The sequence below is a fragment of the Narcine bancroftii genome, chromosome 12 (genome assembly GCF_036971445.1).
Source record: "Narcine bancroftii isolate sNarBan1 chromosome 12, sNarBan1.hap1, whole genome shotgun sequence".
NCBI lineage: Eukaryota > Metazoa > Chordata > Chondrichthyes > Torpediniformes > Narcinidae > Narcine > Narcine bancroftii.
The window spans coordinates 95,640,301-95,667,456 of record NC_091480.1 but is presented as its reverse complement, the minus strand read 5'-3'; the positions used below and the strand labels follow the sequence as shown (position 1 = coordinate 95,667,456).

Here is a 27,156-nt window from a genome sequence, read left to right as displayed (position 1 = left end):
CTACCCTTCAATCCTCTGCCACCAACCCGTGGCTAGGGACATTTTAAATATTTCTGCCAGAGCCCCTGAAATTTAGTCACCAGGTCTGAATGAATGTCTTGTCAGGCCCTGGGGATTTATCCACCCTTATTTGCTTTAAGACACTAATCACATTCTCCTCTTTAATCTGTACAGGTTCCATGACCTCATTGCTTATTTTTCTTACTTCCCTCGACTCTGTGCCAGTTTTCTGAGTGAATACTGATGCAAAAACCCATTTAAGATCTCCCCCATAGTCGATCTTTGATAGGACAAATTTTGTCCCTTACTATCATTTTTCTCTTATTATTTCCTTCACATTGTCTGCCAAAGCAACCTCATGTTTATTTTAACTTCCCTGATTTATTTCCTGAAGTTTATCTTTCATTTTATTTACTCCTCAAGTACCTCATTTGCTCTGTGTTGCCTATACCTGCTATATACCTCTCTCTTCTTCCAAAACAGATCCCCAATATCCCACAAGGATCCCTATGCCCTGCTAACTCTGCCTTTAGTCCTGACATGAAGATACCAACTTGTTACTGCACGTTTGAAGGTCTTCCATTTACCTCTCACATCCTTACCCCAAAAAAAATCTCAATCCACGCATTCTAGTTCCTTTCTCATTTTCTCATATTTGGCCTTTTGATGCTTCACACACTGAGTTCCCCCAAATATTCCCTTTTCCCCCTAGATCCTTGGTATTATCTTAGAGGCATAAATCTTTACAGCATGGAAACAGGCCCTTCTGCCCAACTTGTCCATGCTGACCAAGTTCTCTACCCTAGATAGTCTCATATGCCATCATTTAGCCCTGATCCCTTTAAAACGTTATGATCCAATCCCCAGTTTAATTTAAAAGTAACATGTAACATTCTGGGTTAACCTTTATAACACGATGCAAAACAGCTGAATTGCTGTTTTAAATTGAAGGCCCCAGATTGTCCTCACAATATGGACACCAGTACTGGGAATCAGTCTTTCATCCTTGTTCTCTATTGTTTCCTGAACTTGGCAACCACAAACACATGCTGTCCAGAGCCTTGATTATACCCATCTCTGTCCCAAAGGTAAATGTCAATAATTAAGTGGTAATATTGATTGCCATTGACGAACTAGACAATTCAAAACTATTAACGTCTTTTGTAACTCACCATTTCATTCATACAAGGCACATGTTGTATAGATATCCATTCTGTGTATAGATGGTTCCCATTAAACTTATAAACTGTGTCCAACTCATTCTGTAATTTTCCAGCTGTGTTCCTTCCCCGATTCCACTGCCCCTCCTGGTTAACAGCTGCAGATCTGACAAGTTAGTTACAATTGGTTTTTGTTTCAAGAACAAAATCCATATTACAGAATATACTGAGGAATGGCAAAGCCTGCTGGCAGGTTCTCCAGTACATTAAGCTCCTGCAGATGTAATCACAATTGGAGATCAAGTTTGATGATGGTATAGGCTGAGAAACTGCTAAATGGCCATTGGAATGGTGAACTACACTACAGTTTCTCATGCACACCATTCATTTTTTTTTACTTCCAGATGAATGCCGTTTTATCAATGAGCCACCTGCAAATAACCATATTTGGATTGTTTGGTTTACTCCAGAAAATGGCATCCCCCAGTGGTAACCAACTGTCATCTCATTCACATTTTCTACTATTCCAATGGCAGAATGATGAACACATAAGAAAGAATGTAACACAAAGCTGGAGAAACTCAGGTCAAACAGTGTCCTTTATATAGAAAAGATAAAGATACATAACCAAGTTTCGGGCTGGAGCCCTTCATCAAGGTATGAGAAAGTCAAGTGAAGTTTATTGTCATTTGATTGCACAAGTACAACCCAACGTTCTCCGCACCTCGATGCAGTCACACAACCAGACAGAACACGCATATAGACAAACAATACATATGCAGGATAAATATTAAATCTATACAAATAAATAATTTATTATTGTTTCATGAATATGAGAGTCTTGGGATGGCTAGTGTGAGCAGTTCCTTTGGTCGTTTAGCATTCTTACTGCCCGTGGGAAGAAGACGTTCAACCTCATGTCGCTGGTTCTGATATTCCTGTATCCTGATAGAAGTGGCTGAAAGATGCAGGATGGAAGGGGTCCTCAATGATTTTGCACGCCTTCTGCAGACAACGATCCCAGTAGTAGATGGAAGGGGATCTACTGCCACTCTCTTGTGGTCCTGTGTATAGACTTCCGATTTATTTCTCTGCAGCAACTGTACCACACGGTGATGCATCCAGCCAGGATGATTTCAATAGAGCTCCGATAGAAGACTGACATAATGAGGGCCCGATAGCCTTACCCACTTTAGTCTTCGCAGGAAGTACAGACACTGTTGCACATTCCTGACAGGTGAGGAGATGGTGAGTGTCCATGATAGGTCACTAGATAAGAGAACTCCAAGGAACATGGTGCTCTCCACTCCCTCTACTGTAGAGTGTTGATGTGTCATGGAAGCTGGTCATCCCTGATCCTCCTGAAGTCCACAATCATCTCCTTTATCTTGTCCACATTGAGACTCAGGTTATCATTCACACATGATTTCACGAGATTTTCCACCTCTTCTCAAAATGCAGGCAAGCTCCTGAATGGACTTGATGAAGAGCCCAAGCCTGAAACATTGGTTATGTATCTTAATCTTTGCTATTTCAGGGACACAGTTTGACCTGCTGAGTTCCTCCAACATTGTGTTTTTAACTTTAATCAGGGTGTTGGCAGACTTTTGGGTTTCACTACAGACTTTACAGCGCAACAGTTTAAAGTCACTCTTTAACCAATTACCATTTTCAGTCCTGATACAATAAGTCTGATTTCTCTCTCTCCAGACACCAAATGACCTTTGGAGTATTAAAAACAAAATACTGGAGAAACTCACCTGTTCAAACATTATACTTTATATAGCAAATAAAAGTATTTTAGAGTATTTCCAGCATTTATTATTTTATTTTACCAAAAACATCAGCCTGCTTTGATGCAATGGTTTAAAAAATACACATTTATCAAATTCAGAAAGAAGTGAAGCAGGAGAAGGCTGTTCAGCTCTCACATCTGCATCAACATTCAATGAGATCTCGACTTTTACTTCAGTGCACTTTCTTGTAGCAAACCCATATCTTTCACTCCCCCTTAATGCCTAAAACCCTATCAGTCTCTGACCTCTTGTGTGGGAAAATTCCAAAGAAACTCTGGTCGAAGAAATTACTTCTGGCTGACATGTTTGCTTCAGGACTCACCACCGGGAGGAAATATTCTCCCTGCATCGACCCTGTTAAGCTCGATAAAGATTTTAATATATTTGAGTGCATACTCTGGAAGGCTGGCGGCAAAACTCTGCATGCCAAACTGCATGAGTTTTTCAAGCTTTGTTGGGACCAAGGTAAACTGCCTCAGGATCTTCGTGATGCCACCATCATCACCCTGTACAAAAACAAAGGCGAGAAATCAGACTGCTCAAACTACAGGGGAATCACGTTGCTCTCCATTGCAGGCAAAATCTTCGCTAGGATTCTACTAAATAGAATAATACCTAGTGTCGCTGAGAATATTCTCCCAGAATCACAGTGCGGCTTTCGCGCTAACAGAGGAACCACTGACATGGTCTTTGCCCTCAGACAGCTCCAAGAAAAGTGTAGAGAACAAAACAAAGGACTCTACATCACCTTTGTTGACCTCACCAAAGCCTTCGACACCGTGAGCAGGAAAGGGCTTTGGCAAATACTAGAGCGCATCGGATGTCCCCCAAAGTTCCTCAACATGATTATCCAACTGCACGAAAACCAACAAGGTCGGGTCAGATACAGCAATGAGCTCTCTGAACCCTTCTCCATTAACAATGGCGTGAAGCAAGGCTGTGTTCTCGCACCAACCCTCTTTTCAATCTTCTTCAGCATGATGCTGAACCAAGCCATGAAAGACCCCAACAATGAAGACGCTGTTTACATCCGGTACCGCACGGATGGCAGTCTCTTCAATCTGAGGCGCCTGCAAGCTCACACCAAGACACAAGAGAAACTTGTCCGTGAACTACTCTTTGCAGATGATGCCGCTTTAGTTGCCCATTCAGAGCCAGCTCTTCAGCGCTTGACGTCCTGCTTTGCGGAAACTGCCAAAATGTTTGGCCTGGAAGTCAGCCTGAAGAAAACTGAGGTCCTCCATCAGCCAGCTCCCCACCATGACTACCAGCCCCCCCACATCTCCATCGGGCACACAAAACTCAAAACGGTCAACCAGTTTACCTATCTCGGCTGCACCATTTCATCAGATGCAAGGATCGACAATGAGATAGACAACAGACTCGCCAAGGCAAATAGCGCCTTTGGAAGACTACACAAAAGAGTCTGGAAAAACAACCAACTGAAAAACCTCACAAAGATAAGCGTATACAGAGCCGTTGTCATACCCACACTCCTGTTCGGCTCCGAATCATGGGTCCTCTACCGGCACCACCTACGGCTCCTAGAACGCTTCCACCAGCGTTGTCTCCGCTCCATCCTCAACATCCATTGGAGCGCTCACACCCCTAACGTCGAGGTACTCGAGATGGCAGAGGTCGACAGCATCGAGTCCACGCTGCTGAAGATCCAGCTGCGCTGGATGGGTCACGTCTCCAGAATGGAGGACCATCGCCTTCCCAAGATCGTTTTATATGGCGAGCTCTCCACTGGCCACCGTGACAGAGGTGCACCAAAGAAAAGGTACAAAGACTGCCTAAAGAAATCTCTTGGTGCCTGCCACATTGACCACCGCCAGTGGGCTGATAACGCCTCAAACCGTGCATCTTGGCGCCTCACAGTTTGGCGGGCAGCAGCCTCCTTTGAAGAAGACCGCAGAGCCCACCTCACTGACAAAAGGCAAAGGAGGAAAAACCCAACACCCAACCCCAACCAACCAATTTTCCTTTGCAACCGCTGCAATCGTGTCTGCCTGTCCCGCATCGGACTGGTCAGCCACAAACGAGCCTGCAGCTGACGTGGACTTTTTACCCCCTCCATAAATCTTCGTCCGCGAAGCCAAGCCAAAGAATATCAGCAATAGGAACAGGAGGATATAATTCAATCCCTTGAATATCTTCTAACATTCAATAATGACTCTTTCATCTCAGCACCACTCTCCCACTCTAAATTCTTCATTTGCTTCCTGTCTAACAATCAATCAACCTCTGTCTTGAATAAACTCAGTGCCTGAGCCTCCATAGCTCAACTGTTGCGATTGCAGTTCCGTTTAATATGCTAGATTAAATGATTTACATGTGTCTGTCTTTCTGCTAAATGAATGACCTATTGGCCACTCTCTACAGCCAGCCTCACATGCTCATTCTATCCTAGTTCCTACATCCAGCCTCCCTTCCTTATTTTGGCTTGATTCCTGCCAGTTCACCTCTACCCTTTGGAATTGAAGGCCTTTGAGCAATAAATATGGTCTGCGACTTAAACTGCACTATAGAGATTTGTAGACAACTACAAATTAATGGAGCTAAAAGCTGAGCAGTATTCCATAATGATATTCTCAAATGAGGTAGGACTGGCAGTCACGACACTGAAACATGGAACAAGTGGAGTAGAAAAAGCTGGGGGAAAAAAAAGGTTGAAAAATAGCACCGAGGAAAAAAATGGGCTACAAATGAAAGATTTGTTAAAACTAACCCCAATGACATACACATCCACAAATCCTCAATAACATTTTTGTGTGAACTTACCTTTGATGAATCATAACACTCTTCCTTTCGTGATTTAGTCTTCAACTTTGGAAGGTCAGGTATTGATTCATAAACATTTTCAGAATCAGAAATTGGTGCATGAGGAAGAGGTGATTTTTTGGTTTCCTCAGTCTTTGGAATTCCTAACATCACAGCACTGATTTCTGCAGTGGAATGTCTTTTAGAATTCACTCCATAACTAACGCTGGTACATCGAAGAGGGCAGATCTTTTCAGAAGAGCCGATATCTTTTGCTTTAGGAAGTTCAAAGTTATAATCAAGGCATTCTGGATTAACCATTGACTGTGTTGGTAGGAACTTTCCAACTAGACTATGTCTACGTGCAAAGTTCTCTTGCTGTTTGGAGTGGACCCTGACTGTGGAACTTTGTCTTTTTGTTTCATTGGTAGTGGTAAACTTTTTATTATTGGATTCTATATTTTTATTAACAGCTCTAGTCACTTTGCTGTAGCAGAGTGTCAATTCCTGTGGCGTAACAGAGCGTTGCAAAGAATTTGAACCAAGCAGCGTAGGAGGGTTGTCTTTGGCCAATAGATTTGAAGAAGGATCATCAGATTGAGTTGGGCTTAAATTAGGCTGGTTTTCTTTTTCCAGGATTTGTTCTGAATTCTTGTCACTGTGCCCTTGTTGGTTTTTGTGAAATAGTTGATCTTTCTCAATATTGCTATGATTTTTAAAGACACTTTCAGTCTTGATCACTTCTCCACTATTTTCATTTATGGTAGCATCAGGTTCAACCAGAGATGGGACTCTAGGGGTACCTGCCCTTTCTGAAGCCAATTCCCTCACATAATCTGCTGGCAAATAGAAAGGTTTGGATTGGTTGTCCTTCCTAACATGCCACCAATGGGCATTGGTCCTTGAAAGGAGAATATATTTCTCATTTTGTTTAATAGAGATAAGTCTCCCATCTCTTGCCATGTATTGATAGTTATATTCAACCTGAACAAGAACTTCCCCTGTGTCTGTAGACATCTCCAAACCAAATTAAGTCCTTTCAGCAAGATTCCATTGAGGAAAACCACTTCATTGCTGTTAAAAAAAAAGAGAAACCTCAGTGAGTACCTCATTCCATAAGAACATTGGTCTTTGCACAAACTTATTGTTGGTTACAGTTCCACAGATGTGCCCATTTCCAGGAACTCAGCAACCACACCATGCACTTGTCTATAAGTTGACTGATATTAGCAAGCTCTTCAATTGAGGATAGTTGAACCCAGTCCTTTCACACTGAAGCTATGTAAATCCTTGGCTTGGCCACACTTGGAGTATTGTGTCTCCCCATAACAGGAAGGATGCAGAAGCTTTGGAAAGGGTGCAAAAGAGATTTACCAGGACGCTGCCTGGATTAGAGGGTGTGAGTTATGGAGAGAGGTTGGATAAATATTGTGACTTGCCATTTGGAACTCCTTGGTGCCATGATGCACCATCAATAATCACAAAAGTTTGAAGTTGTGAAGGTATCAGGCTTTTATTAACTAAAGGCTGGAACAACCATCAACCTCATTGACTGATCGAAGCAAAGAGAAAGGGGGAGAATGCAAGGGGCTACAGGTAGGATCGGTCTTAGGAGGTGAGTGCAGCTGGCAGCAGCCAAATATGGCATAACAGTGGTGTACCACAGCCCACTTCCCAACTAATTGATGCCATTGTAAACTTAGATATCATTCCTCATCGCACACTATACTCCCAATTTATACACCAATTTTGGTGTCATCTGCAAAGTTGCTAATCATGTTAATGGCATTGCCATCCAAATTTTTAATACATTTAACAAACAACAATAGAGCCAGCACTGCCTCCTGTAGACCACTATTAGTCACAGGCCTCCAATCAGAAAAGCAACTCTCCACTGCCACCCTTATATTGATATACAAATACACCACGATTCCTGGATGATGGGCAGTTCTTATAGCATGCAGAAGTGATTTTAAAATTAATGGTGCAGAGTAAAGTTTGAGAGCAAGGGCAAGCATGAAAATCTGTGTATATGCAAGCTCCCGGTGTAGAGCAAACAACAGCTTCCTCTATAGCACTGAGTCTCCACATGCCTGACTGTCCTGCAGGGAGCACATCTAGCCACAGCTTTTGTGCTTCTCAACAGCTGATATTTGCCGAGAGATCAAAATGAAGAAGTGGCTTGGAATTTACATAATATAGGAAATGGACAAGGAAGGCATGAAGGCAGGGGATCAGATATGGTGGTGGATAGTGGATCAGCAAAGAGAAGGGAGAACAAATGGCTGTCGGGAACAGAAAAATAGTTCACAAATAGTTTAGAAACCCATAAACCATTGCAGGGGGAAATGATTTGAGAGAGTGTTCCAGGTCATTGGAGTGGGTAAGGGGTAACAGATTCAAGAAGAGAGAAATTTACCAGAAAAAAAGAGGGAATTTGAGGGGGATAAGAAGCAGTTGAAGAGACAAATAAGTTTCCAAGGGCAGAGGAGACTCAATGAATGTGATTGGACAAGAGTGCAAAGTGGAGTTTGGCAGGGTAAAATTGATTGGAGGAGAGGATGAAGAGAGCATTGGGAAGGTCAAAGATAAGACTGGAAGGTCAGAAGTGATTGGAGGAGGCATAGATAAATTTGTAAAGATGCAGGTGATTGGAGGAGAGAACAAATAAGTGATTGGAACGATGGAGGTGATTGGTAGAAGAGGAGAAGGTAGAGAGGTGATTGGAGGAGAAGGGAACAGAGGATTAGAGGGATGGAGCTGATCAGAAAACAGGATAAAGAAGAGATTGGAAGGAATGAGATGATTGAAGGGATCAGAAGTGTTTGGAAGGATGTAGATGACTGGGGAGAATGGTAAAGAGATGATTGGATGGATAGAGGTGAATGGAAGAAACAATGAGGAAGTTGAAACTAGAGAAATGATTAGAGGAGAGGGTAAAAAGAGACTGGAAGAATGGAGGAGATGGGAAAGAGCAAAAAGAGCATTGGGAACTGAATGACAGGGAATTAGCGGGTAAAAAAGACATCATGACAAGAGGAATGGTGACACAGTGAGATAGAGTGTTCTACAAGTCGGTGGAGAGAGAGGAAATTGGTGTAGGTAAGAGATAAGAAAGAGAACATAAAGTATAACCATCACATTTGGCCAAGCACCTCATCACCTTCCCCCTTGGTAGCTACTTCATAAATTAGTGTGGCATTACTCCAGGAGAGGCAACTTTCACCAAAACTACCTTTCGGGTTTAAAAGGCCGCCTTTCGCTCTTTAACAGCAGGTTGGACGTTCAAACACAAGGGAGTGATTCAATCAGGTCATAATCCCTCATGGTGAGACTGCCTGCAGCAGTGACAATTTCAATTTACAAGAAAAGTCTGAGAATTGGATCGTTTTAATAGTTTTCTATTTTAAGTTATTTTTGTTTCATCAGTTAGTACAAAAATAGTAAATGTGAAAAGGATTGAAGTCAGCAGAAGACAATTAGCTAAAAATTCATCTTTCTTTTACAATATTTAACTCAATTACTTTTTGCATAGAAAATTAAAACATTTAGACATACAGCACAGTAACAAGCCATTTCAGCCCACGAGCCCCTGCTGCCCTATTACATCCAGTTAATATACAAACCAACACAGACACAAACTCCTAACAAACGGTGTTGGATTCGAACCCTGGTCCTGATCGCTGGCACTGTATCAGCGTTACGCTAACAGCTGCCCTGAAAAGTTGAATTCATCATTTTCTCTCTTAAGGCATCAGTAGGTGCATTCTTTACAAGCGAGGTGATTAAAAGTTACTGCATTTGGATCAAGTTAAGGTTATATTCAAATCAGCCATGAATGGCAAAACACATACTAGAGGCCAGGTGGCTGACTCCTGAGTTGACAAAGAATAGCAGCCAGGCAGAAGATAGAGATTTAACTGGATTTCTGGCTTCCCAATTGTGCAGGAAGCCAGGGATTGCACTCATGCCTCTTGAAGATCCCAACTGTGAAACCAGAGATAAGCCGCAACTACGTGGAATTTCACTTGGAGCTCATTTAGTTGGGTTTCATCAATATCTAATTGGATCATGACGGGGACAGGAAAAGAGGGGATATGATGGGAGAGGTGTGGTTGGTGATAGTTGGAGGAGAAAGGAACCAGCCAACAGGGAACAGGGGAGAGGGTTGGAAAGAAGGTGGTGTGCGAGAGTACCTGGATGGATGAGACAGAGAGAGGAAAGGACTGAGAGGGGAGCAGGATATTTTAATTTAAAGAATACAGTGTTCATGCCAATTAGGTTTGTAGATTAGTTCGGCAGAATACGAGGTGCTGTTTTTCAAGTTTGCTTTCAGCCTCAATCTTGCAATGGACAGATGGTCAGTGTGGGAATGGGAATCAATGACATATAATGAAAGCTAAAGCACCAATGTCGCCAAATTCTTGAACATCGTTGACAAAGAGAAACCTTAGTCAAAACACAGAAATGCTGGTGAAATTTGGCCGCTCTCGAAGTATCGATAAGAGGCAAAGATACTCCACTGATGTTTCGGGCCTGAGCCCCTCCCCAAAGCCCCCTGAGGAAGGGCTCAGGCCCAAAACTCTGGCAATACATCCCCACCTCCCATGGACACTGTGAGACCGGCTAAGTTTCTCCAGCATTTCTGTGCTTTGACTGTAATCACAGAATCTGCAGACTTTTATGCTTCACTCTAATGAGAAACCTTAAATAAGGTGGTAACAAAACTCTTTAGGATCCATCCCTTTGAGATAATTATTTTCAACACTGACACTCTTATACTTAATAAGCCAACATGATATACAAAACGCAATAGGTTTCTTTGTAAGTTGGTCAATGAGCAGGAAACAGCTTCACTGTGGATTTCTGATCACTGGAGAGTTTTTTTTTAAAGTGAAACTCTGATAATCTGCTCTTCTGTTGTTCAGAAATAACGATGGCTCGATATCTAGCTCACCAGGTCCTGTTTCACGTCATCCCTTTAAACACACTGTGGACTTTTTTCCTGCACTCCCTCAAGCCCTGATTTCCAAACCCCCTTTACACCCATCAGGATCTCATTTCCTGTAGTCTATTTAAACTCACCAGATTGATTGGAAAATTTCTTATACTAATGTGTTGGTCCTTAAAAGGTACATTATAAGTGTGTTGGAGTATTAAAAGGAATGATATCCATTAGTCTGGAAAATCTATCAGTCCGGCATACCAAAGTCCCAAGGTTGATGGATTATTGGAGTTTCCTTGTGTAGATTATTCTGTCTGTCTCATTAAGAAATGTTCACTGGATGGCATAGAAGTATTACAATTCAAAGAGGGCTTGTACACATTAATGCAATTGTAGTTTCTGTATATAAGTGGACACAACCTAGCACATGAGGCGTCACTGGCACATGGAGTTGGACTGTTCAACTCCCAGGTAACATAGCAAAGGCAGCACCTCACTCGATCAGACAAATCAAGCTGCAGAAGTTTGGAAAAATTCCTGAATTATCGGGAGTAAATTGTATAAGATAAAATGCAAAGATATATCTAGTCCATGAATTATATTCCTTCTTAAGCAAATTATATTCAATCTAAGCAATCTCCAACCAAACAGCATCAATATCGACCTCCACTTTCTGTTACCCCCTCTCACCAGTCTTTTTCTTGCCACCCCTCTTCCTCCTTTCCTCCAACCACCCAACCCTTTGCTTTATTCCCCATCAGACAATTAGCCTTCTCCCCCATCAGCTTTGACCTCTCTACCCTTCCGCCTGCATCCACCTATTACATCTTGCATGTTAGCCAGTGGTCCTCCCATTACTACCTCCTCCCTCCACCCAATTCAGACGCCTGCCTATTTTCCCACATTCCTAAGGGCTCATGCCTGAAACATTGGTTACCCTTTACTTCCTATGGATGCCGCGTAACCTGCCAGATTTCTCCAGTACTTTGTGTACTGCACTAGGAAAGAAATACAGGAGTATCAAAGCCAGCACCACCAAGCTGAGGAACAGTTTCTTCCCACGGGCAGTGAAAATGCTGAACGACCAAAGGAACGGCTCACACTAACCCTCCGAGACTTTCATATTCATGAAACAATATTTATTTATTTATGTGTATAAATGAAGCACTTGTCCTGAATATGTATTGTTTGTCTCTATGTGTGTTATGTCTGGTGGTAAGTCTGCATGTTTTGCATAGAGGACCAGAGAATGCAGTTTTGTAGGGTTGCACTTGTACAATCAGATGGCAATAAACTTGACTTGACTCTAGCATCTGCACATTTAATTGTTTAGCCTCATCAATATAATTGTGTAAGATGCAGGGATTAATCTTGGTTTAAGAATTGTTTTACCCTGATATAGGAGCATGAGAAGAATATAGTGTGGCACGCTAAAGTTGGTTTCCGGAGAGGAGGTTGGATGTATGATGGTGATTGGAAGAGAGGGCAAAGAGGAAAATAGAAACATGGAGGTGATTGGAGGAGAGGGCAAAGAGGAAAATAGAAACATGGAGGTGATTGGAGGAGAGGGCAAAGAGGAAATTGGATGCATGGTGGTGATTGGAGGAGAGGGCAAAGAGAAAAATAGAAACATGGTGGTGATTGGAGGAGAGGGCAAAGAGGAAATTGGATGCATGGAGGTGATTGGAGGAGAGGGCAAAGAGGAAAATAGAAACATGGAGGTGATTGGAGGAGAGGGCAAAGAGAAAAATAGAAACATGGAGGTGATTGGAGGAGAGGGCAAAGAGAAAAATAGAAACATGGAGGTGATTGGAGGAGAGGGCAAAGAGGAAATTGGATGCATGGTGGTGATTGGAGGAGAGGGCAAAGAGGAAAATAGAAACACGGAGGTGATTGGAGGAGAGGGCAAAGAGGAAAATAGAAACATGGAGGTGATTGGAGGAGAGGGCAAAGAGAAAAATAGAAACATGGTGATTGGAAGAGAGGGCAAAGAGGAAAATAGAAACATGGAGGTGATTGGAGGAGAGGGCAAAGAGAAAAATAGAAACATGGAGGTGTTTGGAGGAGAGGGCAAAGAGGAAAATAGAAACATGGAGGTGATTGGAGGAGAGGGCAAAGAGGAAAATAGAAACATGGAGGCGATTGGAGGAGAGGGCAAAGAGGAAATTGGATGCATGGTGGTGATTGGAGGAGAGGGCAAAGAGGAAAATAGAAACATGGAGGTGATTGGAGGAGAGGGCAAAGAGGAAATTGGATGCTTGGAGGTGATTGGAGAAGATGGAAAAGAGAAGACTGAATAGAAACTCACGTGAGTAGGGTGGTGAAGAAGGCTTTTAGTATGCTGGCCTTTATCAATCATTGCATGGAATATAGGAGTTGGGAGGTGATGTTGAGATTGTATAAGACGTTGGTGCGGCCTAATTTGGAGTTCTGTGTGCAGTTCTGGTCGCCTAATTATAGGAAGGATATAAACAGAGTGGAGAGAGTGCAGAGAAGGTTTACCAGAATGTTACCTGGGTTTAAGTATCTAGAGTACAGGGAGAGATTGGACAGATTAGGTCTTTATTCTTTGGAGCGTAGAAGGTTGAGAGGGGATTTAATAGAAGTATTTAATATTATGAAAGGGATAGACAGAGTGGATGTGGATAGACTATTTCTGTTAAGAGGAGGAAAGATTAAAACAAGAGGACATGAGTTAAGAATTAAGGGGCAGAGGTTTAGAGGTAACATGAGGGGAAACTTCTCTACTCAGAGAGTGGTAGCTGTGTGGAATGATCTTCCGGGAGAAATAGTGGCGGCGGAGTCAATTGTATTATTTAAGAAAAGGTTGGACAGGTATATGGATGAGAAGAAGATGGAGGGTTATGGGCATTGTGCAGGGAGGTGGGATTAGAGAGGGGTGTTTGGTTCGGTGCGGACTAGAAGGGCCTAATGGCCTGTTTCCGTGCTGTAAATTGTTATGTTATATTATATATGGAGGTGATTGGAGGAATGGGCAAAGAGGAGATGGGATCCATGAAGATGATTGGACAGAACACACAGAAGATGGAAGGATGGTCTGATTTTCTTTGGTGACCTTCTACCTGAACTACAAATTCTGTTTCTCTCTCCACAAATGCTGTCCAACCTGCCAAGTTAAATGCTTCCATCATTTTCTACTTTCATTAACTTGTACTGGCAGGTTCAGCAGTGAAGTGATAGAGCTTAGGTGACTCCTGCTGGTACACAGCTGTAACTTTAGTTTCCAGAACATAAAGGTATATGTACCACTCATGAACCCCTGTAACAATTTGTATGGAGAGGCATATGGGTGTTGAATGAGTGCTATAGCAGGGGGAGTGGAGGCTTTTGCTCCTACATTAACTGAAAGCAGCAAAGAAACAGTTGGAAGAGGACGTGATTTAATATGTGCATGTGGTTCATAGAGAACCCCTGGAGCTTCAGGCAAGCATCTCTGACAGGACCACTCAAGGGACCTGTGCTTGGAGAGAGATTCATCCATCTACACCCCGTATAAGGCCCTTCATTTGGACAGACCCACAGCACTGCCAAGTCCTCAGGGCTGAAAGGAAAGTAGATGAAGTGTTTGCTCATGAAGTATTCACCAGGAAAAAATTTCACAATACTGTGAAATGTGGCACAGATCAGGGGCATCAGCACGGAATGATCCCGAGGTCAGGACGCCAAGTGAGCACAAGCTTGACACTGACTGTGAGAACAGTGCAGATGACAGGCTGTACCCATGGATCCAAGTGGTCATAGGCCTTGAAATTGGTCAACTGGTGGAAACTGGTCCACAGACAAGTTGAGATGCAGGTAAAGCCTTGGTGGAAAAGGGCTTGGGTGATGATTCCTTCTTTGCCAGGCATCACATGGACCATTAATTTGCCAATAGTGGCCTATATTCCATTTCCAAGTCACCCAGTAAGAGGAGTATTAGGTAAAGGGAAACAGCCAATAGATTGGGTTCAAGGATACAGCTGAAGATGCATCTCCCACTGCCTTGGAAAGGCAGTCGACATACTGAAGGACCCATCATACCCCATACACACTGTCTTTCCCCTCCTCCCATCAGGAAAAGGCTTAAGGGTGTGGATGCATCAAAAGGCTGAAGGAGAGTTTCTTCCGTGCAGCCATCAGGCTCCTGAATGAACCCCACAACGGTGTTAACATGTTGTTCTTGCTTGGTTCTAATTGATCTTCCTTCACATTATAATTCTGCTCTCTGGAAAGTGCGCACTAAACATGAACGCATTAAATGTTAGAGAAGACATGTTAAAAAAGAACTTTACTTCTCACTTTATCAGATATTTTGTCAACAAGTAAACTTAAAGAAGGCTAAGTTTTAAATATGAGAAGTAAAAAGCGAGGATGCAGGAACTGAGGGCAGGGAACACAGTGTGAAAGTGCTTGCTTCTTTCATTGGGCACAGTTTCAAAACACTCAGTATTTTAACGAAGTTATACTGATTAGATCTGCCACTTGCTCACTGGCACAAGGTACCAGGTGACTTTCACCTCAGGTACCAGATCAGAGAATATTGGCAAGTGTCCTGAACAATTTCATTTAATTGTTCATTTAATAAACTGAAAACACAACAAGAAATAGTGAGAGATGGGGAAAAGTATCTAAATACAGGGGGAAAAAAACTTAATGTTGTTTTGCAATTCAAACGCGGGGCTTAGATTTAACAACACAGTTTATCTCTGCCATCTAGTTTAAGCTGAACTAACATCAGTGTATATGGTATGAAGCTGGAATCATAACAGGAAATATCACACAATGAGAGTCCGTAAGCAGTATCAACACCTGTTGCTAATATTGTTGACAAGCAAATAGAGTTATCAGTTGTAAAGTGTCAGCAAATTCAACGCTCCTTAAACTTGAGCCAAACTTTCACTTTACATCTACAGGCCTCATTACTTCAAATTCAAATCAACACTCACAGTATGATATATCAATGATTCTACCTCCTCTTAATTTTCATTGAAGCTCTCTTTCCTAAATCCACATTGAGTTCCAGTCTTTGAGCACCCACCTATCCAATTGTAACTGATTCCTTGGAGGACAAACCAGAATTTTGAAACCCATTCTCTCATTAACCTTCCAGGGTGTGGAATCTCAGTGGTGACCATGGTGCCAAAATGAGCAGATGAGCTTCCCACTGCCCCTGTATCACAAGCACAAAGTGCGCACCACAGAAGTTCAGGCGTTTGCTATTAGGCATCCACAATGCACAGTGCTACAACAGCGTCAGTGACCTGGGTTTGAATCTGCCACTGTCGCTAATGAGTTTGTACATCTTCCCTGTGTTTGTGTGGGTTTTCCCTGGGTGTTCTGGTTCCCTCCCACTCTTCAAAAACGAACCAGGGTCCTTGGTTAATTGGGTGGCATGGGCTCGTAGGCCGGAAAGGCCTGTTACCATGTTGCACGTCTAAAAGAATTTAAATGTGTTAATACTGCACTGGACATAACTAGTGATGGTGTGAGGTGTACAAACTTGGTGCCCTGTCTCACGATCCCTCCCTTCATGATTTCCACCCCCCCCCCCCCCCCATCCCTACCACCGTCTCCTTGTTCTTGGGTACTGCAGAGAGTACAGAGGAGATTCACAAGGATTTGCCTTGTTTAGAAGATGTTGGGAGAGATTGGATAAGCTGGACTTCCCCCCCCCCCCCCACCCTCCCCACTCCTTCTCCCCATGGAGAAAAGAAGGCTAACTGGAAATAAAAAAGGTTTGAAAACCATTGTTTTAATCGTACCTAATTGACTCATTATGTGGACGGTTTCATAACTCCAAAGGAAATGGGCCAATGGCAATTTTTCTCAAGCAAAATATTTCAATAACAATTGAGTCTAGAGCAGTGATTCTCAACCTTCCCTTCCCACTTACATACCACCTTAAGCAATCCCTTACTAATCACAGAGCACAAGGCATAGAGATTGCTTAAGGTGGAATGTGAGTTTAGGGGGCAGTTTGAAAACCACAGAGCTAAAGGAATTATATAATTCAGAATTCAAGCAACTGACAGCCTCAAAGAACTGGCAAAAATATTTTGGATAATAAAGCATAAAAATCACAAAATTTTAAAATTGGCATCCCTCCCCGCCTCCCCATCCAGCGATTTGTTTGACAAACATGCAACGAGCAGTCTCAAACAACCAGAAAATTCACTTATCCAGCATCTACCAATCCCCATAGGTGCTGGATACCAGAGGGTTTTACTGTATTATGAATTTCATTGAGAGATGGTCAGAATCATTTGCCCATGGTAGGGGTGTCAAAAATAAGAGGGCATAGGTTGAAGGTAAAGGAATTTATAGGGGATTTTTAGTTTTACAAAGAGAATTATTGTTATCTGGAATATACTGTTAGATTAGCATTAAATCTCATTGAAAGATTTGCCTTGTTCTGACAGGTGTTGAGTTGATTAAGTATCACTGAAGCTGTGAAGATTATTGGATCACGCTCCAGCTTTGTGCCCTGCGGTCCATGAAAAATATCTTTCCAAGGTCCAGAATACCCAACCTCTGATGTGCTATTGTAGCCACAGTGATTATATTTCTGGTCCAGCCAAGTTTCTGTTCAGTGTTAACCCAGATATTGGGCAGGAATGGGAAAGGGAGAATTTGTGGAATGGAATATCAAAGGAAAATTGCTCAACTCTTCTTGTTGGAAATCGTCATTGTCTGACTTGTTGCCCACATAAATATTGTATATTTTAGACCAAGTCTGAATGCTGCCTTGGCCTGATTATTTAACTACATGAATGGGTTACTATTAGAGCCTAAACAATTCAGGTCACCCCTCTCTGGATGTTTGTGGCCAATAGTTTCATTTGCACAACATGAGCTAGTGTTTGCTCTTCCCATTCTCTTCTGATAACCAGCATGAAAGGCCATGTTGTGCAGAATTCCACCAGCTGCCATGAAATAAGAAACTCTCTCATCATTTAAAATCCATATTCTGATGCTACTTTGGCTAACATTGAGAAAACATAGCTACCACACATCTGAATTAATTTGGCTCCATCGTTTCAGAAGGACCTCCTTTCACTTCCCATTGTATTGGGAGGGACTGAGTCACAGGATATTCAGCTCTGGTTCAATCCTGCCCTGCGATGAATCAATCACTCTCATCCTGACACCACAACTTGAATCAGTAGTGAAAATATCCCCATAATGGGATAGTGTATTCACATGTCGACACCTGGTGAAGGCAAGATCAGACTTGGCAAAGATCCCTTTGGTGTTTAAAATGACTGATGATTATCACCATCTACATGTGTATAAAGTCCTGTAGCAACAATAGCCAAGTTTCTTTTTATCACCCCCTTGTCCTTCCAAATATTTTTAAACATCTTGGTTAAGGGTCACAGACACATATAGTTTGGAACAGGTTCCTTTCACCTACCAACCCCAGATGCCCATTTACACTTATGTATATTAATCCTTTTTTAAAAATGTTTTCATACTTTCTACCACTCGCCAATAGACAAGAAGCAATTTACATTAGTTAATTATCCTACCAAGCCCAGACGTCTTTGGAATATGGGAGGAAGCAGAGCACCTGGAGGAAAGCCATGAAGTGGAAGAGCATGCAAACTCCACACGGACAACACTGGAGGTCAGGGTTGAACCCAGCATGACGAGGAAGGTGCAGTTCCAATCATTCTGTAACTACCCAGTGAGAACTGCATTCTCATAGCAACAATCTTTTTTAAAGGATGTGAATATCCCTCAGTTAATGATGTAAGAGAAGTTGTATCTTGTCCAGTTCTTTAATTATATGATTATTAGTTTACATGATAACAAGGCAGTGTTGTAGATTAAACATGTCCTTCCAATGCCAGTAATTCTCATACATCAAATTTTGACCAACTTGATGAATTATTTGGTGCTGCTAAGTTTTTAGATCCATATGAGAAGCATATTCTTTAAGCCTTTCTCTTTGTTCTTCTTTTACATTTTTGATATCTGTGAAATTATTGAATTTTCAAAATGTAAATAGATAAGATTGCAAATACTAACTCTGACCAAATACCATCAGGCACAAGGGTCTAAACCTGAGACAGCATGGTTGATATAGTGGTTAGAGCAAGGCCTTTACAACACCTTTACAGCGCCAACAATCAGGTCCAGACTGAGGTTCAAATCCCACGCTGTCTATTAGGAGTTTGGTCATTCTCTTTGTGCCTCATGGGTTTTCCCTGGGAGCTCCAGTTTTCTCCCACTCTTCAAAAATGTACTGGGGTGCAGATTAATGGTGTGTAAATTGGGCAGCATTGACTTATGGATGAAATGGCCTGTTACCGTGCTGTATGTCTAAATTTAAATTGAACGTATTCACATCTGTTAATGTCTCTGTTAAGAATATCCTCATTGAGTGTTACTAAAATGTTTCTCCTTCCATATTATTCCATTTCAGGAGCTAGGTTTTAAAATGTGCCATAGAATGCTACAGCACAGAAAGCAGGCTATTAGACCCTTCTAGTCAGTGCAAAATATCATTTCACTAGTCCCATCAACCATAACCATCCAAACCTCTCTCATCCATGTATCTATCCAATTTATTCTTGAAGCTCAAGAGTGAGCCCGTATCTACCATGTCAGATGGCAGCTCATTCCACAATCCCACCACTCTGAGGGAAGAAGCTTCCCCTAAATCTTTCCCCTTTCACGCCAAAGCCAAGTCCTCTCATAGTTATCTCTGCTAATCCGTGGAAAGAGCCTACTCGCATTTACTCTGTCTATACCCCTCATAATTTTGTAAACCTCTATCAAATCTCTCCTCATTCTACACTCCAAGGAATTAAGTCCTAATCTGTTTAATCTTTCCCTGTTACTCAACTCCTGAAGACCCGCCAACACCCTAGTAAATCTTATCTGCACTCTTTCAACCATACTGATATCCTTCCTGTAGTTAGGTGACCAGAAGTGCACACAATACTCCAAATTTGGTCTCACCAATGCCTTATACAATCTCACCATAACATCCCAAGTCCTATACTCAATACTTTGATTTATGAAGGCCAAGATGCCAAAAGCTTTCTTTACAACCCTGTCTACCTGTGACGCCACTTTCAGGGAACCATGTATCTGTATTCCCAGATCCCTTTGCTCCTCCGCACTTCTCAGTGCCCTACCATTTACCATGTATGTTCAACCTTGATTTGTCCTTCCAAAATGCAATACCTCACACTTGTCTGTATTAAATTCCATTTGCCATATTCTGGTCCATGATTCCAATTGGTCTAGATCCCTCTGCAAGCTTTGAAAGCCTTCCTCACTGCCCACAATGCCTCCAATCTTAGTGTCCTCAGCAAACTTGCTGGCCCAATTCACCACATTATCCTCCAGACCATGATATAGACAACAAACAACAATGGTCCCAGCACCAATCCCTGAGGCACACCACGAGTCAAAGGTCTCCAGAGTGAGAAGCAATCATCCACTCCCACTCTCTGACTTCTCCCATACATCCAATTTCAAATGCAATTTACAACCTCCCCATGAAAACCTAGTGTCTAAACCTTCTGAACTAACCATTTACTGAATTTTCAAAGGGCCTTTGAGGCTGCTGTGTATTTAATAGAATAATTAAGGGATATTGTCCGGAAACAGGCCCTGCAGCCCATCAAGTTCACAAACCATCATTCATTTTAATCTTGCATTAATTCTGATTTTAGTCTCCCAGGTTCTCCCACTCATCTCTACTCTCGAGAGGCAATTTTGGTATCTGATGAATCAACAGCCTCATTTTTATCAGCATTAAATTTCACATTCTATTTTGTTACGAGTCTGGCTACATCATTGTGTCGTAAGGTAGCTGCAAAGCATTGGACTGGAAGTCAATATGGAGAATCGTCAAAATGACCAAGAAGATCACTGGGGTCTCCCTTTCCTCTACTCATGACATTTGCCAGGACTATTCCTTAAATAGGGCTCTAAACCATTATAGAATGCCCTTTCCATTCAGCATCCTCGACCCACTCCCACCAGGAAGGAGGTATAGGAGCATCAAAATAAGGACTGCCAGGCTAGGAAATAGCTCCTTCCCATAGGCTGTGAGAGTGATGAACCTGTAACCGAGTAAATCCTCCCAAAATATTTAATTAAATTTGATCTTTGTGTCTATATGTGATCGTTTTGTGCTGTGTGTTGTGCAGTCTGGAGTAATGCTGTTGCATCAGTTTATACATGTACAGTCAGATGATAATAAAAATGAACTTTTAATGATACAGGACAAGAGAAACCTATTCTGGCCATGAATCCAATTAAACTACCAACCCCATTGGAGCTTGGGAAGAAATCAGAGCTCCCGGGGTAAACCCACACAGATCTCGGGGAGAACATACAGACTCCTCACAGACAGCCCCAGATTCAAACCCAGGTCACTAGCACTGATAATAACATTCAATTAACTTCTATGCTTAACTGTGCTAACCTATAAGATTCATCAATATCGTCTTGTAGACAATAACTATCATCCTGATCAATACCACAAATCTTCATGCTACCTAAAAACTTACTAAATAGGTAGCTGTTGCAGGAAAGTATAACCCTCCACTGAATAATTGCATTTATGTATGGTTAACAATATCCAGAATTTCAAAACTTAAAGGTTATAACCACTACCCACGACGGGATGTGCTATGTGATCCCCAGGCTCTCAGTGGCACTCTCCTTTCAGAGTTTACAGGATCAAGTCCTACAATAGTGTTTTGTGCATGAAGTCCAACAGGCCACCTCCTTAGTTTCTATTTATGAAACAGTTTTCTAAGATGTGATGAAGAGAACTTATTTCAGCTAATTACAGAAAGTAAGCTTGCACCGTGCCGTTCAGTTGTGCCAGAGATGCTATCATTCTGATGAGAGGTTAAACTAAGATCCTGTATGCCCTTGCAAAGATAATGCAAAATAACCTTGATATTATTTAAAAAGCACAGAAGTTGCTTCCATTGTCATGGCCAGTATTTGTCCCTTGACCAGTGTTTAAATAAAAGCGGGAAACACTGGAAAAAAGCCTCAACAGGCCATACGGTATCTGTGGAAAACAGAACAGTTAGTGTTTCCACACAACCCTGAAAAACACCTCTTGCCACCATCTAGGGCAGGCGTGTCAAACTCAAATTCACAGAGGGCCAAAATTTAAAACTTGGACTAAGTCGTGGGCCAAACGAAATATTTATTGAAAATTTTCAACAACGTCTGCATGTTTTCTCTTCTTTCAACATATGTAATGTTAAACTTTTTCTTATTAAAATAAATGTTTAATAATAGTTTTGGTTAAACTCTTTCCAGAAGAAGCATTAACAAATGAGAAATAAAATATTCAATAAATAATATTTCTCTATAGCCTTTAAGCTCCTTTTAAATGTATTTTTTTCACAAGCCGACAAGTCAAAAAAATAACAACTTGCTTCAATGAAAATCCAATCTTTCAACGATGAACAGTCCAAAGTTAACCAAAGAAAATATTAATCCAAGCTTAGCTGTGATTTACTCTGATGCACCTGGGTCTAAACCAGATACTTGGCATCTCTTCTTAGATGCAAGTTCATCAAACTCTGGGGTCAGAGTTTGCCTCCCACCCGTCTTGAAAGGTCCTGTTTTCTGTCTTTCGTTTGGCCATTTTTCGTAAGGGATTTATTACCTGTGAGTTCGGCGACAGGTCGCAGATGCTAATGGAAGTAAACAGAGGAGGTGGGGGCGATTAGCGGGCTGACGGGCCGGTGCCAACACATTTGCAAAGCATTCTGGGATTTGTAGTATTAGCTGTGCATGCGCTATACTGGCGCAACGGCCAGTGGGCCAGCTCTAATACATATTTGATATGATATTGCGGGCCAAATATAATTTTATCACGGGCCAAATCTGGCCCGCGGGCCTGAGTTTGACACGTGTGGTCTAGGGTTTCAATATTCCTCTGATCCAGCAACATCGAAAGAGTGCATCAAAATGACAAAACGATGGCAGATATTGCCTGCACTTTGACCCACCAAACTATTCCTGTGCATTTAGCCAAACTGAACTCATTTCCTGTTTTCAGTTTCTCTATTAGTGTGTGCTTACTTTCTGTGATTGGCTAAAATAATATCTACATCCTATCTCAGAAAACTGTTTTATAAACAAACTAATTAAATTAATGGATGAGTTCTACTCATCAAGCTCAACTATTTCCTGTTGAAGGATGTCCAATAGACCCAGCACAACACGGGAATAAAAGGAAAATAATGCATGTGTCCTGGGTAAACTTGTACCTCTCACTTTGTTCGTTTTAGATTGGTCACAGCGTTTGAGCTACCAAAAGAAAATAGACACACACACTGAGAGCAGTTCAGTTTATACAAATGTTTATTACAAATTCAAAAGATGATATCAAACTACAATATGCAAGCCCTTCCCAATTATACTTATCAATGCCTGGACTGGTCCCAACTGCCGAGGTGAGGCAACGACCGCACACTTGTAGTAGGTTGTCGGGGCACCGGTAGCGGTTTCTCCACCTCCCCCGACCGGGACGTTGGCTGGACTCTAGAAGTTCTTCTTCTTGCTGAGAGATGTTGTCACCTCTCGGAGAGTCTCAAACTTCAGCAGTCTGACAGTCTGTGACCAAAACATTGCATCAAGGCTAGGCCTCTGACAGTCTATGACCAAAACAAGCAGGAAGATTAAATGTTCTTGGTACACAGATGTCCTTTCATCAGATAACTGCATCTCTGGCCCCTCGGTGGAATTTAGCTTATGTCTGCTGAGTCTAAAAAACAAGCAGGTTCTCAGCCTTGCAGAAGCAAAGGGTGCAAAAGTAAAAAACATGGTTTAAATCTGAAGCAAAAAGCATAGTTTAAATCCTCCAATACAGCATGGAACCCTCAAATGGAATTCTGCATGTGTTACCAACCTCTCTCGATGATGAGGGTCTAGAAAGGGTAACTACAATTTGCTGGATGAACTCAACTGGTCAAGCAACATCAGAAGAAGAAACAAATTGGTCAATATTTTGAGCTGAAACCCACCCTTTATTGAGATTGGTTAAATGATTTGGAGGAGCCAATGTAAAAGGATGGGAGGGGTGGGACCAGTGTGGATTAACTACCACCCGGGCCCTAGACTGAGCTTTAGTAAGCCCCCCCCGATCTTTCCCTCCACCCCCACGGCCACCACCCTTTGTTAAATAAATTGTAATTGTTCCAATTTTTAGCCTTTGGGTGTGATGCCCTCACATATTCTAAATTTATCTGCCAGGTACGTGCTGGGAATACGCCAGTTCATGGCCAGCATCATTTGGGGGGTGAGGGGGTGGTTCATTCCCCCACCCACCAAATGAGTTATTGAGGCCACCCATCCACCCACAGGCTAAGCCTTTGGCGCAAAACTTTGCATGGGTGATGGCCAGGGCACAGCCCCCTGCAGCTGCCTGTGGAATTCCCCAGAGCTCACCCTGGTTCCTTGCCCCCAGTCGGCAGCTGCTTTTCGTGATTCAGATCCAAACCTCCGCGCCTGCTCCTTAAGTCACTTCCAAGTCGCGACTGCACCCTTGGCTCCTTCAGTAGAGATAAGGTGCATTCCCGCCATGGGGTTTCTGGGTATTCCTGGCTGCCATGAAACTGGCCGCTGCACTGTTTGCTGTGTGTATGATGTTCTGTCCAGTCACCTTTCAAAATACCAAGCATCCCAGGTTTCCTGAGTCTGGTTTGGCATTTTGGTGCCCTGATTAGGACTAATGCAAGCCTCTATTGACAAGTGGTTATGTTGGTGTACCAATAGTTGTGACCCTTACCTTCCAGGGTCAATCTACTCAGCCTAATGGTTAATCCACCACTGGCTATGACAAGGGCTCTCTATGGGATTGGTGAACTAGTAGAGGTGAAACAGAGGGAGAGGATTGGCAGAAGCCAGACTAAGATGGGGGGGGGGGGGGGGGAGAAGAAGAGGCAAGGAAAACAAACAGAATAAGTGGAGGAACATGCAGGGTGGCATGTGTAATTAGGCTGCCAGTACTGGAAGCTGATAGGATGAGAATGAAGGGAGACCCTATGGAACTAAAAGGAGGTTGGGGATGGAGAGAGGAAGAATCTGATGGGAAGATAGGGATGGAGGGGGTTGGAACCAAAGAGGAGGTTGAGTGGGGGCCAGGGTAGAAGTGGGTGGGAATGTCAACAAAAAAGGGGAGAAGGGAAGAGTAGGAGGAATATATAGAGAGAGGGATTTTCTTTTTAAACTTAGACCTACAACATAGTAACAGGCCCTTATGGCCCACGAGGCCATGCTGCCCAAATACACCCAATTAACATACAACCCATGTACATTTTGAGGGTGGGAAGAAACAGGGGCACCCGAGGGAACTCGCGCAAACACAGGGAATATGTACAAGCTCCTTAAAGACTGAGCCAGATTTGAACCCGGGCCGCTGCCTCTGTAACAGCGTTGTGCTAACCACCACACTAACCTTGCAGCCTCTACACTAACCATGCCACATTTTACGCTAACCATGTCACCCTAAATCATGTCCTGAAATGAGAACATTCTTTGTTCAAACCACTGAGCTGCAGACTGCAGAATATGAGGTGTGGTTCCTTTCATTTGCTGGGACTCACTCTGGCTGTGGAGAAGGACTGACTGGTAGGCAGGAATGGGAACTGAAAAGACAGAAGCTTGGGATATAAACCAGTCCTAACCTGGTAGTTGAACAAAAAAGTCTACAGATGCTGTGATTGCAGTTTAATACACAAAAGTGCTGGAGAATCTCAGCAGATCACACAGCATTCTTTTTGGAAAAGATACATAACCAACATTTTGGTCCTGAAACTTGTGGTATTTTACATTCTGTTTGAATCCCTCTATTCTACATTTTTGTCCAATGTCTTTCAGATAATTATTCACAATTTCACATCCATATTCAAATGGTTCTAAATATGATACAATTGTTATTTTTCTGACTAGAAGTGAATAGATTTTACAGCAACAAGGAACGGGCTAGAGGATTAAACAACATTGCAATTCTACAGTACCCTTCCGGGAGGCTGAAGGACCAGGTGATTACAATATATATCCCAAAATGACATGGCGGGATCAAAACAAAGGAATGTATAATGTAGTAAGGACCTCAGAGTAGATAACAATGCTCGCTACTTGTTGATGGTTTCCAAAGTCAACCTGTTTAGGGCGTCAACCTAAAGAGTTGACTACAGCCTGCACCAACATGTTACTCCTCAAAAGATGCAGTGTAATTTCTGGCATACTGCTCTACTTTTTATTCTACACCAGCCCAACTTACATGGTACAGGTAAGAGTCAAAGCAGGACATGGCACAACAAGATATAGGAGAACAAGAAAGCCCATTGGCCCATCAAGTCTGCTCGATCATTCTAGACATGAGCTGATCCATCCTCCCACTCAGCCCCACTCCCAGGCTTTCTCCCTGTAACCATTGATGCCCTGACTAATCAAATATCTGTCAATTTCTGCCTCAACGACCTCACTTCCACAGCCAAGTTCCAGAGGCTCGTGACCATCTGACCATTTTTCGGCATTCTGTTTTAAATTGATGCCCTTTCATCCTGAAGTTATGCCCTCTTGTCCTCAAATCCCCTACCAGGGGAAACATCCTTTCCACATTTACTCTGTCCCGGCCTTTCAGCATTCAAAATACTGCTATGAGGTCCCCCCTCATTGTTCTGCACTCCAATGAGCACAGTCCAAGAGCCAACAATCATATGCTAACCCTTTCATTCCAGTTATCATTCTTGTAAATCTTCTCTGAACTCTCGCCAACGCCACCACGACTTTTCTCAAATAAGGTGCCCAAAACTGTAAATAGCACATTTGGACATCTCCCATCTTTGAATCCAGATCTTGAGGAATTCAGTGCTCGTTCTCCTTCACGAGGTTTGGCACGGTAGATGAAGCTGACAAGCTTTGTGTCAGCCGCCTAGTGACTTAAAAGTAGCACTCCAACCAAATGAAGAAATGCTGTTAACTGTAACATTTTCATTCTTGACATGTTTCTACAAAGTACAGGAAACACCTGCACACTTTGATGCCAGATCCTGGTCTCATCTTATGAGTTTCCTGCATAAGCCAACAGAAGTAAGTGTTTCTTTAAGTTCTTGAATTTACACCTGTGACAGAGTATATAGATACTTGGGGAGATAAATTGGGAAAGGTTTGTTAGAGTAGGTCACATACAAACATTTTAAAACAGATCTTATTTGAAATACTGGAGCTCTGCTAATGCTAGACATATTGGCCCCACAGCTTTTGCAAGAGCTTTGGAGAGTGCCCAAGAGACTTCACTAATGGATTGTTGTTTACAAAAAGGCAACAGATGAAAGAGCTTGTTGGAGCTGCAGATTGTCTGCAACCAGTGAACATGGAGGAATGAGAAGTGAGATTGGACCGTGAACCAAATAACTTTTCTGAACTTGGACGCACATTACAGACAGGGCATTGGCCCATGGTCAATACGGCATGAAGAATTAGAAGGGGG

The 27,156-nt window shown here is 42.5% G+C and overlaps 2 protein-coding genes across 5 annotated transcripts in view; one reads left to right on the top strand and one right to left on the bottom strand.

The window, feature by feature from the left end:
• The window catches only part of LOC138746664 (rho GTPase-activating protein 27-like), a 148,503-nt gene that overhangs the window by 96,054 nt on the left and 25,293 nt on the right, over positions 1–27,156 (bottom strand). For all 4 annotated transcript variants that reach the window (XM_069904951.1, XM_069904952.1, XM_069904953.1 and 1 more), the window contains exon 2: positions 5,741–6,793. In XM_069904951.1, the coding sequence (XP_069761052.1) occupies positions 5,741–6,736 (996 nt within the window). In that variant the 5' untranslated portion in view covers positions 6,737–6,793. The remainder of the gene's footprint in view (positions 1–5,740; positions 6,794–27,156) is intronic.
• On the top strand, positions 12,131–12,964 carry LOC138746683 (uncharacterized). The gene has a single exon (XM_069904973.1). The coding sequence runs from the start codon at positions 12,131–12,133 to the stop codon at positions 12,962–12,964; it is 834 nt and encodes a 277-aa protein (XP_069761074.1).

Coding starts and splice junctions, on each gene's coding strand:
- LOC138746683 (XM_069904973.1), top strand. CDS start 12,131: ATGGTGATTGGAAGAGAGGGCAAAGAGGAAAATAGAAACATGGAGGTG.